The 14,087-nt window shown below is 31.0% G+C and overlaps 1 protein-coding gene across 1 annotated transcript; it reads right to left on the bottom strand.

Annotated features, from left to right (window-relative positions):
- Positions 1-12,147: 12,147 nt before the first annotated feature.
- On the bottom strand, positions 12,148-13,775 carry LOC133037902 (zinc finger protein ZAT1-like). The gene has a single exon (XM_061115661.1). It carries the CDS (start codon positions 13,645-13,647, stop codon positions 12,346-12,348), a length of 1,302 nt encoding a protein of 433 aa, XP_060971644.1. The 5' UTR covers positions 13,648-13,775; the 3' UTR covers positions 12,148-12,345.
- Between the last annotated feature and the right edge of the window lie 312 nt (positions 13,776-14,087).

Here is a 14,087-nt window from a genome sequence, read left to right as displayed (position 1 = left end):
CTAAAAGCTTTGGACACCCTATCTAGCATGCTTCAAACAACTCAATTAACATCACATAAACATGCTTTGATCCTCATAAATCAACAACAAGAAGACAGCAGCAACAATCACATAGAAATCCAACATGCATCATCATTTTTTTTTCAAGAAATTTAAAGAGAAAGGAACTAGGAAGCACATACCACAACAAGGGATCACTAAAGTTGCAATCTAGGGCTTGAATCACCACCAAAAATCCCAGCTTTTGAACCCTAAGTCTCAGCCGAAAATGAGAGGAAAAGAGAGAGAGTTTCTCTATTTTGAAATTTCTAACTTTTGACTAAGTGTTGGAAAATGAGAGAAAAAGGATTTTCATGCATATAATACCATTTTATTAAATCCATTTCAGCCAAAAAGATTATTTAAAAATAAACATTTAATTCATTTATTAAATCATATAAGACAAAACACTAATGGGGCAAAAAGACCATTTTGCCCCTCCACCATAAAATCACATAAATCATACTAAAGGGGTATTTTTGGGACATTCTAAATTCCCGGCCATTCCCGACATTCCCAATGTCTAAAACCCGTCCCCAAAATACTAACATACTAAGTTGTGATTTCTACTGAGCCAAACGCCGCGTTCCAAAATACCGGACACCGGAAATGCGAAATATAAAAGCTACTGATAACATACTCATGCATATCTGAATTCCATAAATATCCATAATAAATTATTTAAATGGCTATAAATAATTTCATGATTAAACATAAACAACTGCTAATTTCCAAATTAACTAAGCGGGCTTTACACTATATATCCCCTAGAACATTTCTAAACCTTCAAAACCACCCAGATTGCACATAATCAAAAATCACCATTAAAGCTCAAGCTTTGAGTTCTAAACTCAAACTTGAGAAAACCTAGCTAACATTCAATCAAACCCACATAAATTTACTTAATCAAGCATAAATAAACCTCTGAAAACAACTACAAACATCAATAACATCACAGCAACAGAACATACAATTTTCATGTTGAAAACCAAACTTTTGCATAAGAAAACTTTAGCTTTACTTAACCTAACTATCATGCTTCACAAACAGCTCATTTAACTTCAATTAAACATGCTTAAATTACAGAATTTAACAACAAAACAAAGCAGCAACAACATCCAAATAATCCATGCATAACTCATAATTTCACCATTTTTTTCAAGAAAACAAAAGGAGAAAAGCTAGAGAAAACATACCACAACAAGAGTTCACAAATTTAGGTTGAAGCTAGCTTGAAAATCAATGAAAACCAGCCCTAGAATTCCCATGCAACCAGCCGAGAGAGAGAGAGAGGAAAAGAGAGAGCTTGAGAGGTTTTGAAATTTCTATTTTCTAAACTTATAATTTTGAAATGAAAATGAATTACATGTAACATCTTACTCTTTATTTCAGCCAATATTTAAAATCAAATAACATTTATTTTTCAATTAATAAGTCACAAAAAGACAAAACATCATTGGGGTAAAAAGACCATTTTGCCCCTCCACACTAAAACCACATAAATAACACTAAAGGGGTATTTTTGGGAAATTCTAAATTCCCGGCCATTCTCGACATTTCCAATGTCTAATAAACCGCCCCAAACTACTAACATACTAAGTTGTGATTTCTACTGAGCCAAACACCGAGTTTCAAAATACCGGGCACCGGAATGCAAAATCATGAAAACTACTACATGACATAAAAATGCATCTCTGAATTCAATAATAACAGTATAAATAATTATTTAAATAGATATAAATAATTTCATAATTAAACGTGATTAAGTGCTAATTTCCAAATTAAACTAAGCGGTCAATATAGACACATCATTAGTTATCCATTGTTATAATCCTAATTTGATCAATGATCCTCTATATGAATGATCTACACTGTAAAGGGATTAGATTACCGTTACTCCCTACAATGTATTTAATCCTTAAAACACTTAACCCTGTATAAATGATATTTCAGCTTATGTGAAATGAGATCTCCACCATTTATTTTCGTTTGGTCAAGCTCGAAGGAGATCATCCTTTACTTACTATTCGCCAGATAGAAGCTATAGATTCCATGTTTATGTTAGCGCTCCCACTCAATTGCACTACCGTGTTCCCAAAATGTACGTATCACCCTGACCCAAAAGTAGGCTTAACTAACAAATCAAAGAACACGAATAGCCTCTTGAGATTGAGCCTAATCATAACAGGATTAAGATCATTTGATCTAGGATCAACTAGGCGATATTGACTTGAATAGATATTACGGTAAGTTTAATAAATCTAAGTCAAAGTTCAATATCGGTCCCTTCCGATGCATACTCCATGCATCCAACCTGAGCTTTACTTTAACCAATGCTCTGGAAAGAACATAGCATTTCTCCAAATGCAAGTAAACTCTGTTGTAGATTATCATATCAGTAAATCCCTGTGTCTGATAAATCTAGGAAATTTTATTCACATAGTCATGTTTACTTTCCAATGTGTTGACAGCACAATAAACAGGATCAAGTATTTGAAAAGGGTTTCAGAAGAATTTATACATTATGTACATATAATCATGAAATAAATCATGTGAACCATGCAACACTAAATGTTATTTCTGATTTATATTAATAAGTAAATCTGATTATATTGAAATGAGTTTTATTTAGGGCATAAAACCCAACATATGCACCATGTGAAGTTTGGAGTGATTTGGATATGTTTTGATAGTGTTTCGATGAGTGTGAAAATTGGGATTTTTGAGTTTCATAGTTTTTAGAAATTCCTAGGATATCAGAAATCATATTTTGGTCATAACTTTTGACTCGGGTGTCCATTTCGGACGTTCTATGTACCATTTCAAAGCTTGCGACGAGCTCTACAATATGGTGTATGTTTTAGACCCAAAATATAAGCTTTATTTTAGTTTATTTATACCGCGGGGTTTGGTAGAAAACCCTAGATTGTCGTATGTGAATATAAGCAGTGTTTTAGGATAAACACTTATTGGTTTATCGTTGTTGTGACATAGGGCCGAGATCATCGGGGATAGTTCTACACTTGGGTTAGCCGAAATGTATGAACCTGGATTAAAGGTAAGAAAAATATATTGTACTGCATAGTACGTTGTATGTAATACAATTAGTATGGTTGTGAATTGATTAATATTGAGATATAGTTAATATTGCTGTATAATGAAAAGACTAATTGGTTGAGTAATGATAATGTGATAATATTATGCATGTGATATATGGGCTCACCTGATTAGGTGATGTGATTTTCCTGGCAACGTACTGGGTGTAAGTACGGGCGTCAGTGATATATGATGAATACCGAGTGTAGGTATAGGCTCACCTAATTAGGTGATGCGATTTTTTTGGCAACGTACTGGGCGTAAGTACGGGCGTCAGTGATATATGATGAGTACCGAGTGTAGGTACGGACTCACCTGATTAGGTGATGGGATTTTCTTGGCGACGTACTAGGTGTAAGTACGAGCGTCAGTGATATATGATGAGTACTGAGTGTAGATACGGGCTCACCTGATTAGGTGATGCGATTTTCCTGGCAACATATTAGGTGTAAGTACAAGCGTCAGTGACATATGATAAGTACCGCGTGTAGGTACGGGCTCGTCTGATTAGACGATGCGATATTTTGGTGCCAGATTGCGGCACGAGCTCACCTGATTAGGTGATGCAATTATATGATATATGGGTGCAGGTTTTTGGCACAGGCTCACCTCATTAGGTGATGCAGTTATGCCACATATGGATGTCAGGCTATGGCATGGGCTTGCCTGATTAGGCGACGCAATACAAGATTATCAAATTAAAGCATCGACTTGCTTGATTAGGCAACGTGATGTTATGAAGATTGTTGCTTATGAGGTAACATATATATTATTTATATGACTAAATGAATATGAATTCCATTATTGGTATAATGGTTTTGTATTACCAAATATCTGTATACTGATGTTTATTCGTGGCAGACGCCAGTAGTGATTTGGATTTCATCTTATGAACAATGTGTGATGGTTTGATTCTTACTGTGTATGAATAACAATATTCAAATAATAAATTATATGATTGTTATTATTACTTTTCTTGCTGAGTCCTTGTGACTCATAGGTGCTATGTGGTGCAGGTAAAGACAAAGAAAAGCTAGATCAACCATGAGGCAGCAGTCTTCTCCAGCAATGTACATATTGACCTCACCGGCCTGCGTGCCGAGTTGCCAGGAGTCATTTTGGGCTGGCTGTATTTGCTGTGTATTTTGATTTTGTGTTTAAATAGTTGTTGTATATATTTCTTTAGCAAAACTTTTTATAACAGGGATTCCCGAAACACGCTTTTTATGCCGTTATAATGTCCGTTTTTAGTGTTTTATTTTAGTCAAGTTTTTTAATATTATCACGGTTTTTAATAATTAATTATTCTACTAGTATTAAACTAGTTTATAAAATCACACATGTGGTGTCCCTATAGATTAGGGCGTTACACGTTTATTTTTCAAATAAAATAAGAGAATATGCCCCAAAAAAAAAGGAAAAATAGGAAGAAAAAATAGTAAAATGCCACCAAAATTTTTCTTGTGCATTCCTTTATATATATATATTGAGTAGATGAAAGTTACGTGTCCATCCACGTAAAAGGTTTTTTATTTATTTTTTTTAAAATTCTACAATTAATGGTATGATTATATGAATGATTCGTTTTATTAAAGTAATCTTTGTATTATTGTATTTGGTTAGTAAAACATAGTTGTGTATATAAAGTTATGATATCTACATTGGTATTAATAATAAAAAAAATACGTTAATTGCAATAATAACACAATTATAACGTAATTATCCTTAATGTGAAGAAATAATTTATAATGAGTCATAACATTATATAACTTTAACATTTATTATTTATTTTTGGAAAATTCAAAATAAGAATACATGTGTTTTGCAAAATTTAAAGTAAATATTATGTAGCGAAAATTAAAAGAAAAAATAGCATCTTAAAATAAATGAAAAAATTATTAAATAAAGTCTTAATATAAAATATCTAAACTCATTGTAAATATCCGACTTTAAAATTAAATTTTTAATATTATAATTAAAATATTTTATCTTATTATAATTTGAGTGTTTTAGATAGCAATGCACGTGCCAATTTGGCACCTCCCCAACATGAACAATCTAATAAGATTTTGACTAAAATTTAGAAATTTGTTTAGTTTTGGATGATAAATAAATTTACAAAAAAAAATATTTTACCTCTATTATTATTTGTTTTCGTTAAAAACACAGTGCGACCAAACACAACTAGTAACCAAAGTAAATATCATAATTATGAAACAAAAATATAACTTCAAGCTGGGACATAATTAAACAGCTAAAATATACTAACGTCATTTATTTTGCATGAATCGTCACAACAACCCCCACATTAAGAAAAATAAGAATTATTCAACCTAATAAGGCCATGGGAAAAATCCAGACTTAAAATTAATTTACAGAAACCTAAATATGTAAGAAAAATATATAACCAGCTCGACAGTCAAAATGCATTACTCATGGACATGTAAACAAAAGGCTCAGGAATCCCAATAGTGGCCTAAACCGGCTCAAACACAAATACGAGTTAAAAAAGAGAGCTCATTATCCAAAAAACTGTTTTTTGTTATAAAATAATATAAAATAATATAAAGTAGATGAGAAGAAAGAAGAAGAAGATGAAGAGAGAAAGGGAAAGTGAATGAGAATTTCTGAGTTGTTTATTCCAATGGGGTGAACCCCTATTTATACAAATACAAGAGTGAGATATTAAGAAACTAAGAAAAAGGGAAACTAAAGAAAAGAGAAATGTTGATTACAATTCATGGTAATAAATAAAAGATTTGGACATCCACATAATTATTAATATTTATAACACTCCCCCTTGGATGTCCATAATAGCTGCCTTATTAAAAATCTTGCTGAAAACTTGGTCAAAGGAAAAAGAGTATAGTGTAAACTAACTCCCTCCCCCTCATTTAGGCATTTGTGGAGATCTTCTAATCGACGAATTTTGATCTTGTCTGCCGTCTTCTCAAATGTTGATGTTGGTAATAACTTTGTGAATAAGTTTGTAAGGTTGACACTTGATTGAATATGTTGAACACCAATATGCATTTTCTTGAAGCGTATAAAGAAGAATTTCGTGAAATGTGTTCTAACTCTATCTCCTTCAATGTACCTCCTTTTAGTTGAACGATGCAAGCAGTATTATCCATAGAGAATTGCTTGGGTTGATACTTCTTTATTGAGTGCAATCCATATGTTTCCCGAATATGATATGTCAATGATCTCACTCACACACATTCTCTACTTGCTTCATAAAATGCAAGTATGTTAACATGATTTATAGTTGCCTCGTTAAAAACCTTGCCAGAAAAACCCGGTGGGACAAAATCTGAGCTAGGGAAAAGAGTACAATATATATTTCATATTCATAATTATTTACAAGTTGCCTCGTTAAAAACCTTGCTAGGAAAACCCAGTGGGACAAAACCTCAGCTAAGGGAAAAAGAGTGCAACATGAATATGTCTCCCCCTCATGCACATATGATCCATAATTCTTTTGGTGATAATATATCTCACAAGATAATTTTTATCACTTTTAAAATATCACCATATATAATCTTTGATCATATATTTTTTATAACTCTTCCAAAGTATGTATGGACTTCTAAATTATAGATGAGGGGTTCGTGGAACATTAGTCTTTATCCAGCTCATTGTATCATTCATATGTATATACAATCTTGTTCATACTAAAATTTAACATTTCAAGTAGATATGAACATAACACATTAATGATAATATAAATTTTTATTTGTGACAATGATGAGACTCCAAGACCATATTTTTGTTCCATCTTGTTGTATGATCTTAATTTCCATATCAAATGATCATATATCTATAATTCTTGATGCATTTGAAGTACTTCAGGACTTCAATACTAATGAACAAACTTTATACATTTAATATTTCTCGATATACAAAAGAAATAAAAGTTTGTTTTGCAATTAATCAAAAACTCTTCAAGAGTCTATCACAACGTATAATTTACGTATTTATACTGCATAGACAACCATATGTATTTTTCAAATAATAATTTACTTACATGTCTTTATTTCATACAAAGATCTTTGTCATATAGTGCGCGCGACTTAGAATTTATATCACTTAAGACATGTATTAAATTCTTCTAGAATTTTTAGATAAGGCTTATTTCAAATTCTCACTATATTAGGAGCTCCAAATAAATAATCTTTTGTTGCAACATTTATGTGACGCTTATAAATCCTCATAAAATATATTCCAGGCTATAATCAAATCATGATTATATTTTCTCAATATTTAAGCCTTACTTCAATCAATCTCATGTCTATGCAAACTTTGTACAACAATTCATTATGTACAAATACATATATGCAAATTTCTCATTAGAAATATTTATTTGCACACCCTACAGGTCTTACTTCACTTTATGTGAGTAAACTTGCCTGGATTGCGTCATAATATTTTGGCCAAAAACAAAATATATGTCGATGATTCTCGACAAATCTAATATCATGATCCTTGCTATCTCATGTTAGTTTATTGCATATGCACACATTCAATATTTATTGTCGACAAAAATTATATGATAATTTCCTCCCATATTGACATAACTTATAGAGATCTCTTTAATTTATAGGTACCTATATAGAATCATTTCAGGGATTCAATTATGATCAAATGTGTTATGTCTAACTTCTCTTGGGAGTCTCTTCAAGTACCGTTTTCATCACGGTTATCATTTTAATACTTTATAACATTAAGGTATCTCCATGAGTACCTCTAGATTTAACAACTTCAGGGCAAATCAAATGAACATTTACTAATAATTTCTATATTGTTCATTTACGCTTCAGGCGTTTTCAACTCATTGTATCTCAACTTTGAGTAATATTGATTTGTAGTTGGTATATATCATTTTGAACTATATCGTTCTTATACTTTGTGCAAGGATCATTTTTTAAAAATTATCATCGATCCCAACTGCTTCTCTCCCCCTGATCGAGAGAATTTTAAGAAATTATGATATCTAATAATATTAATACACCTGTAGGGATTTCAATATATCACAATGAATCAATATCTATTTAAACTCATATATATTATATGACATTGAACTTCAGGTTCAATAACTTCAGTTTCAAGTTCAATACTTATGAACTTAATTCATTTCTAAGAATGAGTCATACGTGTATAATTAGAAATACATAAATTTACACATTTTGTAAATGCATGATCATAAAATCTTATCACATCGATAAGAAACTATGCAATAAAAATCTAACAATGGCTCAAGATTGTTAAAGAAATATAATTTAAATATTTTTTATGTGCAAATATATGCACATTCTTCTTTTGAGCCTTATAAATTAACAATGAGAAGAATCTTCTGGTTCTTCAACAAAATTTAGTCAAATTCTTTGACAATTTATTGCATATGATTAATCGTGTCAAAATAATTCAATTCATGAACTTCAGGTTCACTATAATTTGTATTTCAATGAAACTTTCAAAAGGTAATGTAAATTCATTACAACATAATCATTACAAGTTTCATTTTTATATACACGAATAATATAATTATATTATTCTCCAAAACATATACACTCTTCGATAGTCACTATTATGTTTATCAAATTTTATATTTCTTCAGGAATCACTATCATCAATTTAATGATGTATATTATATAAAATGTACATAACAACTTAATCATGTTGTTATAATGGTCAAATAGATATAACCATAATATATCATTCATTTTTCCTGGTATCTTTTTAACAAGTCGTCTAATTTATTTAGACTATTCATCAGTCTAATTATCATGACTTGATATATTATATATTTAAATGTACAACCAGTACATTTAATAAGTCATCTCTTATTACTTTCATAACTAGATAAAAGTTATACATCTAGGTACATACAAAGATATTTTACTACTCAAAGTAGCAATTGTATGTAAGAGTACTTCTTCAGGAAGCTTTTCAAATAATCATTTTGTGATTCTTTATCACTTTGATTATATTGGATCACTAACAAATATTAGTAAATTATATATCCACTTTTGGGAATATGCAAACTGAATTATATAGTAACTATATATATATATCATGTACTAACAATAGTTTGAAACTATTGATTTCAAGAAATAATAAAATATGCACATATTAATTTGCTTCTGGCATTACCAATATATGTGAAATTTATATTCTTTGAAATAGAATTTCATGTCTATTCATTCTCTTCAGGGAATGATATTTAAATATTCTAAATGTACAATCAATTTGTACAATTCACACTTGTTCAATAATCAAATATACTTTTATCTTGATTATAAGTGTGTCCGTACTACAGGTACGCGACTACTATTATTCAATCCCACACATGATATATAGATTTCATGCACTTTGATTGTGTGTGGTATTTCATCTTTTGGTTGTTTCCAATTTCTTCTGGAAATATTTGAGTAGCAAACAATGCCATTGATTATTTAAAATCATTACATTCACTTCGGGGAATGACGTTGAACAAGTAGAACATTATTATAAATTTCTTAAAAATTTATTACTTGTTCATATATAAAAAGAAATTACTCAACAATTTCTTTAACAATATTTCAAAGAATATATGAATACAATTTTTGCATAATCTCCAAGGTGTATGCAAAATTTGATCTTTAATATATGTCACATGCAATAATTTCCAACATTGCAAGTAATAACAATGTATAGTAACATGACTAATACAAACAATCTTTAAAAGTAGTTGAATTCAATTCGTATCATTCTCTGCAGGGAATGATGAACAATAAATACATGTCTCATGTATTTAAATAACATTAGTCATGCTCACTGTTATTCTTATACTTTGATGTTTCAATGCAATTTTCTTAATATTCTTTTTAGGTATTAAAAACCCACTATAAAATTGCATCAATAATAATCATTTTTAATAATTCTTTAGTTGTATTCACATAAATACAATCATTTTTTTTTCACAAATATAAAACATTTACTTCAGAAAATGTTTGTCAAAATCTATATCGATATTGAATTACTTTTCATTGTCCTCAAAGAATACAAGAACATATATATAAATATGTATTCATCTCTTTCATTATATATATCCATCAACTATATAATGAATATTATGTTTGCATAATCTTCAGGATATATGCAAGATTTTATTGAGGACGCATAATCATCAGGATATATGTAATATTTTATCGAGGATGCATAATCTTCAGGATATATGCAATATTTTATCGATGATGCATAATCTTCAGGATATATGCAATATTTTATCGATGATACATAATCTTCTGGATATATGTATAATTTATACAGATTTTCTCTATCATATCATTGACACATATATATTGTAAATATTATAAATGATAAGAACATAATATATATATATGAATCAATAATAAATATATAAAAGTATATACATACATATATAATATATAGATATATAGATAAAAAGAAAAAAGAAAACAAATGACTCTTGAAATTATTTCAGTCAAATAAGTATATATATAAATATATATTTAGTGTATCATGACCTTGAAACAATTCAAGAACTTTAACAAAATGCTTACATTGGGGCTTGGGCAGAGACTCATGCTTGAAGCTTGGGCAGAGACTCATGCTTGAAGTTTGGACAGAGACTCGTGCTGATAACGTGTTATAAAATAATATAAAATAATATAAAGTAGATGAGAAGAAAGAAGAAGAAGATGAAGAGAGAAAGGGAAAGTGAATGAGAATTTCTTAATTGTTTATTCCAATGGGATGAACCCCTATTTATACAAATACAAGAGTGAGATATTAAGAAACTAAGAAAAAGGGAAACTAAAGAAAAAAGGAATGTTGATTACAATTCATGGTAATAAATAAAAGATTTGGACATCCACATAATTATTAATATTTATAACATTTTTTTTTTGAATAAAAAACTTAAAAAAAAAAAAATCACCCTATAATTTATTATAAACCAACAATTCTATTATATAACCACATTTTATATAGAATAGATATTGATAAAAGTTAGCTTTAAAACAATTAAAAACCATCATAGTAATTCTCAATTGAATATTAAAATAGGAATTACACTATCTAATATTAAACAGACGTTTGGTTAATCATGACCTAGTATCACAAACAATTCGAAATAGTTTTTAAAACACTACTAATTCAAATTGAATCAAATTATAAGGTGTAAAAAAAGAAGAGAAAAGAACTTGGTTGAGTTTTTATATTTACTTTGGACAGTATTTGCATAAGAAGATACTTTTGCTCAAGCCAAACCAAAAACTATATTCTCTTCAGTAAACCATGGGATTTGCCATTGCTCACATATTAACTTTCCAGAATTCCCACGTATGGAAGAAAAAATTGTTGAATTCAATGAGTTGCCGAAAAAAAATCTTAATAATAATATAAAATGTATTTTTGAAGGCTATTTTAGTCATTTGATACTACTTCCTTACTCTAAATGCAGATCTATATAAGTAAGGTGTGTAACACTCTCAGACAAAGACAGAGTGGTACAGTGGTAGATAACAGAGAATTAGCTTCCTCTCCATGAACTGTACAATGTCAGTACGAATGGAAAAAAAAAATAAAATGGGATTTTCATTCTCTTTTTATTATTATTTTAGAAATAAAAACATATTGGTCGATCAACTTGTTTGAGAATGACCTTTTCAAATATAATATTTAGAGCAATAAAAAATTATGAAGAAATAAAAGGAAGAGCCAAAAGAATGGTGGAACAGTTATTTAGAAGTTCTAGGAAGCTAAAACAAAGCACAAGTTAAATTACACACAATAACTCATTAACCATAATAATTGTTAGTGTTTTCCTATTTTTTAAATTGTGCAACCAGAATGGTACTATAAATATAATATAATAAAACCTAACTTCTAAAAACAACTTATAGCTTTGTTACTTCATTGTTGGGAATTTGGAATTAGTTGCAGTACGAAAAACAGAGTTGAGAAAAATGGATTACAGTTAGAGAATGAAAGAAAAAGAAAGAGAGATGAAAGAAGATAAAGTTTATAATTATAGTAAAAGCAAAGCAAAACGAACTTCACCTTTGTTTGCAATAAACAACTTGGTCGTAATATCAGATCCAAGCAAAGCGGGCCAAAAAATTGTTCTACCTTGATAATCGAACCAAACAAAGCTATTCTTGGATGAAGAATAATCCAATGTGGACGAGAAAAAAAAAAAACTGTTCAATGCCTAATGGAGTTAACGAATTCTGCATCAGAAACGGCCGAGTGTTCAATTTGGCTAACTTCATCTTCATCGACTGGAGCTGGAAGATTAAGATCTAACAAGCTTTCCACGACCTTTCTTGAGCTCTTAGTAGCTTGAGTATGAGTAGTAGTAGTAGTAATTGTGTATGAACCCGTAACATGTGATCTTTTATGGCCACCAAGGGCTTGCCCAGATGAGAAAACTCTGAAACAAACAGGGCATTGATGGACTTTCTTCTCCGCCATTAACGTAGCAGTAGTAGCAGTAGTAGCGGCATTTTCTTCAGGCTCATTCAAAGCAGTGGTAGTAGTAGTAACAACATTTGAAGCTTTGATCTTTTTGTGACTGGCTCTATGTCCCCCTAAAGCTTGATAAGATCGAAACACTTTCTTGCACGTCTCACACTTATATTTACATCTTGTTCTACTTACATTAACAATAGTCCTCGTTGATTTGAGCTCCTCTGATTGATCACTGTCATCCATGGATCTTTCTTCTTCTTCTTCTTCTTCTTCTTCATCTTCTTCCTCCTCCTCCTCCAAGTCTTCTTCGATGACTCGGGGTTGGTTCTCTTCTCTCCTCCATTTGTCCCTCGACAGCATCATAAGACAAAAAGCAACATCTTCTTCAGTAGTAGCATCAGAGACAGAACTTACCGGTTCTGGCTCAGCCCAAGACTCGGTCTTATTACTTAGCTTGCTAAGCTTTATCTTCTTAAAAGAATCATTCTCTTCTTGATATTGATGATGGTGATGGTGATGGTGGTCAATTTTATGGTATTGCCGTTGTTCATGATGAGGATGGTGGTGGTGGTGGTGTTGGTGGTGATGGTGGTGTCTGTCAAACCCACAAGATTTCCGAGCTCTCTTGGATCGTCTCCGAGTTGGGTTTTTGGAGGACTCGGTCTCGCTCTCTCGGTCTTGAAGGACAACAGAGCCAGCATCTACCACAGCAAACGAAAATTCAGGATCTCCCAATCGAATACTCCTCTTTGGATTCTCTCTCAGCCCATAATACACACCCTTTTCATCTATCAATTCCCTTTCCTCAATTTCTTCTTCTTCTGCTTCATCATCCTCCGAAGACGAAGCTGACTCAGCGGAGTCACTGAGTTCAGGCGGTGTCTGAGGTGGTCGAGGCTTCTGCTTCTGCTGCTGCTCATCCCCTTCTTGCTTCGGAGGAATTGGAAGATTCAACATATGAGACCTCATATGACCCCCTAAAGCTCTGCCATTAGAGAAGCTTCTAAAGCAGAGCTTACACTTATGCTTCTCCATTGAAACAGAGAGCAGAAGCGCAGCTAAATGGCTATGGCCGAACTTTGTTTGGGAGGTTCTTGAGAGCTATATGTTCTTTTTCTTTTGTTTCGATTGTTTATGAGAGAGTGGAAACTAAAAAGGAGTAGGTGACAAGCATTCCTCCACCAAGAGAGAGATATATACCAAAAGTTACAGCAAAAAAAAAAAAAATTCCTTTCTCTATTTTTATTATTTTTTATTTTTGTTATTGTAATTTCGCTGTTAATATTTCCCATTTATTCCATAAAAAACGGCCAGAAAAAAATAAATAAATTTAGATTTTAATTTAATTAAAGCGTATGCATGAAGGGAGAAAAGAGCGACATGTAACATGCGAACCTTGCCCGTTTCTGTATTTATTCCCACCCTCTTTCCTACAATTTAACCCTTTTTTTTTATTTCCAAAACTACCCTTATTG

The sequence above is a fragment of the Cannabis sativa genome, chromosome 5, assembly GCF_029168945.1.
Source record: "Cannabis sativa cultivar Pink pepper isolate KNU-18-1 chromosome 5, ASM2916894v1, whole genome shotgun sequence".
Lineage (NCBI taxonomy): Eukaryota > Viridiplantae > Streptophyta > Magnoliopsida > Rosales > Cannabaceae > Cannabis > Cannabis sativa.
Note: the sequence above shows the minus strand (reverse complement) of the source record. Positions and strands in the feature narration are given on the sequence as shown.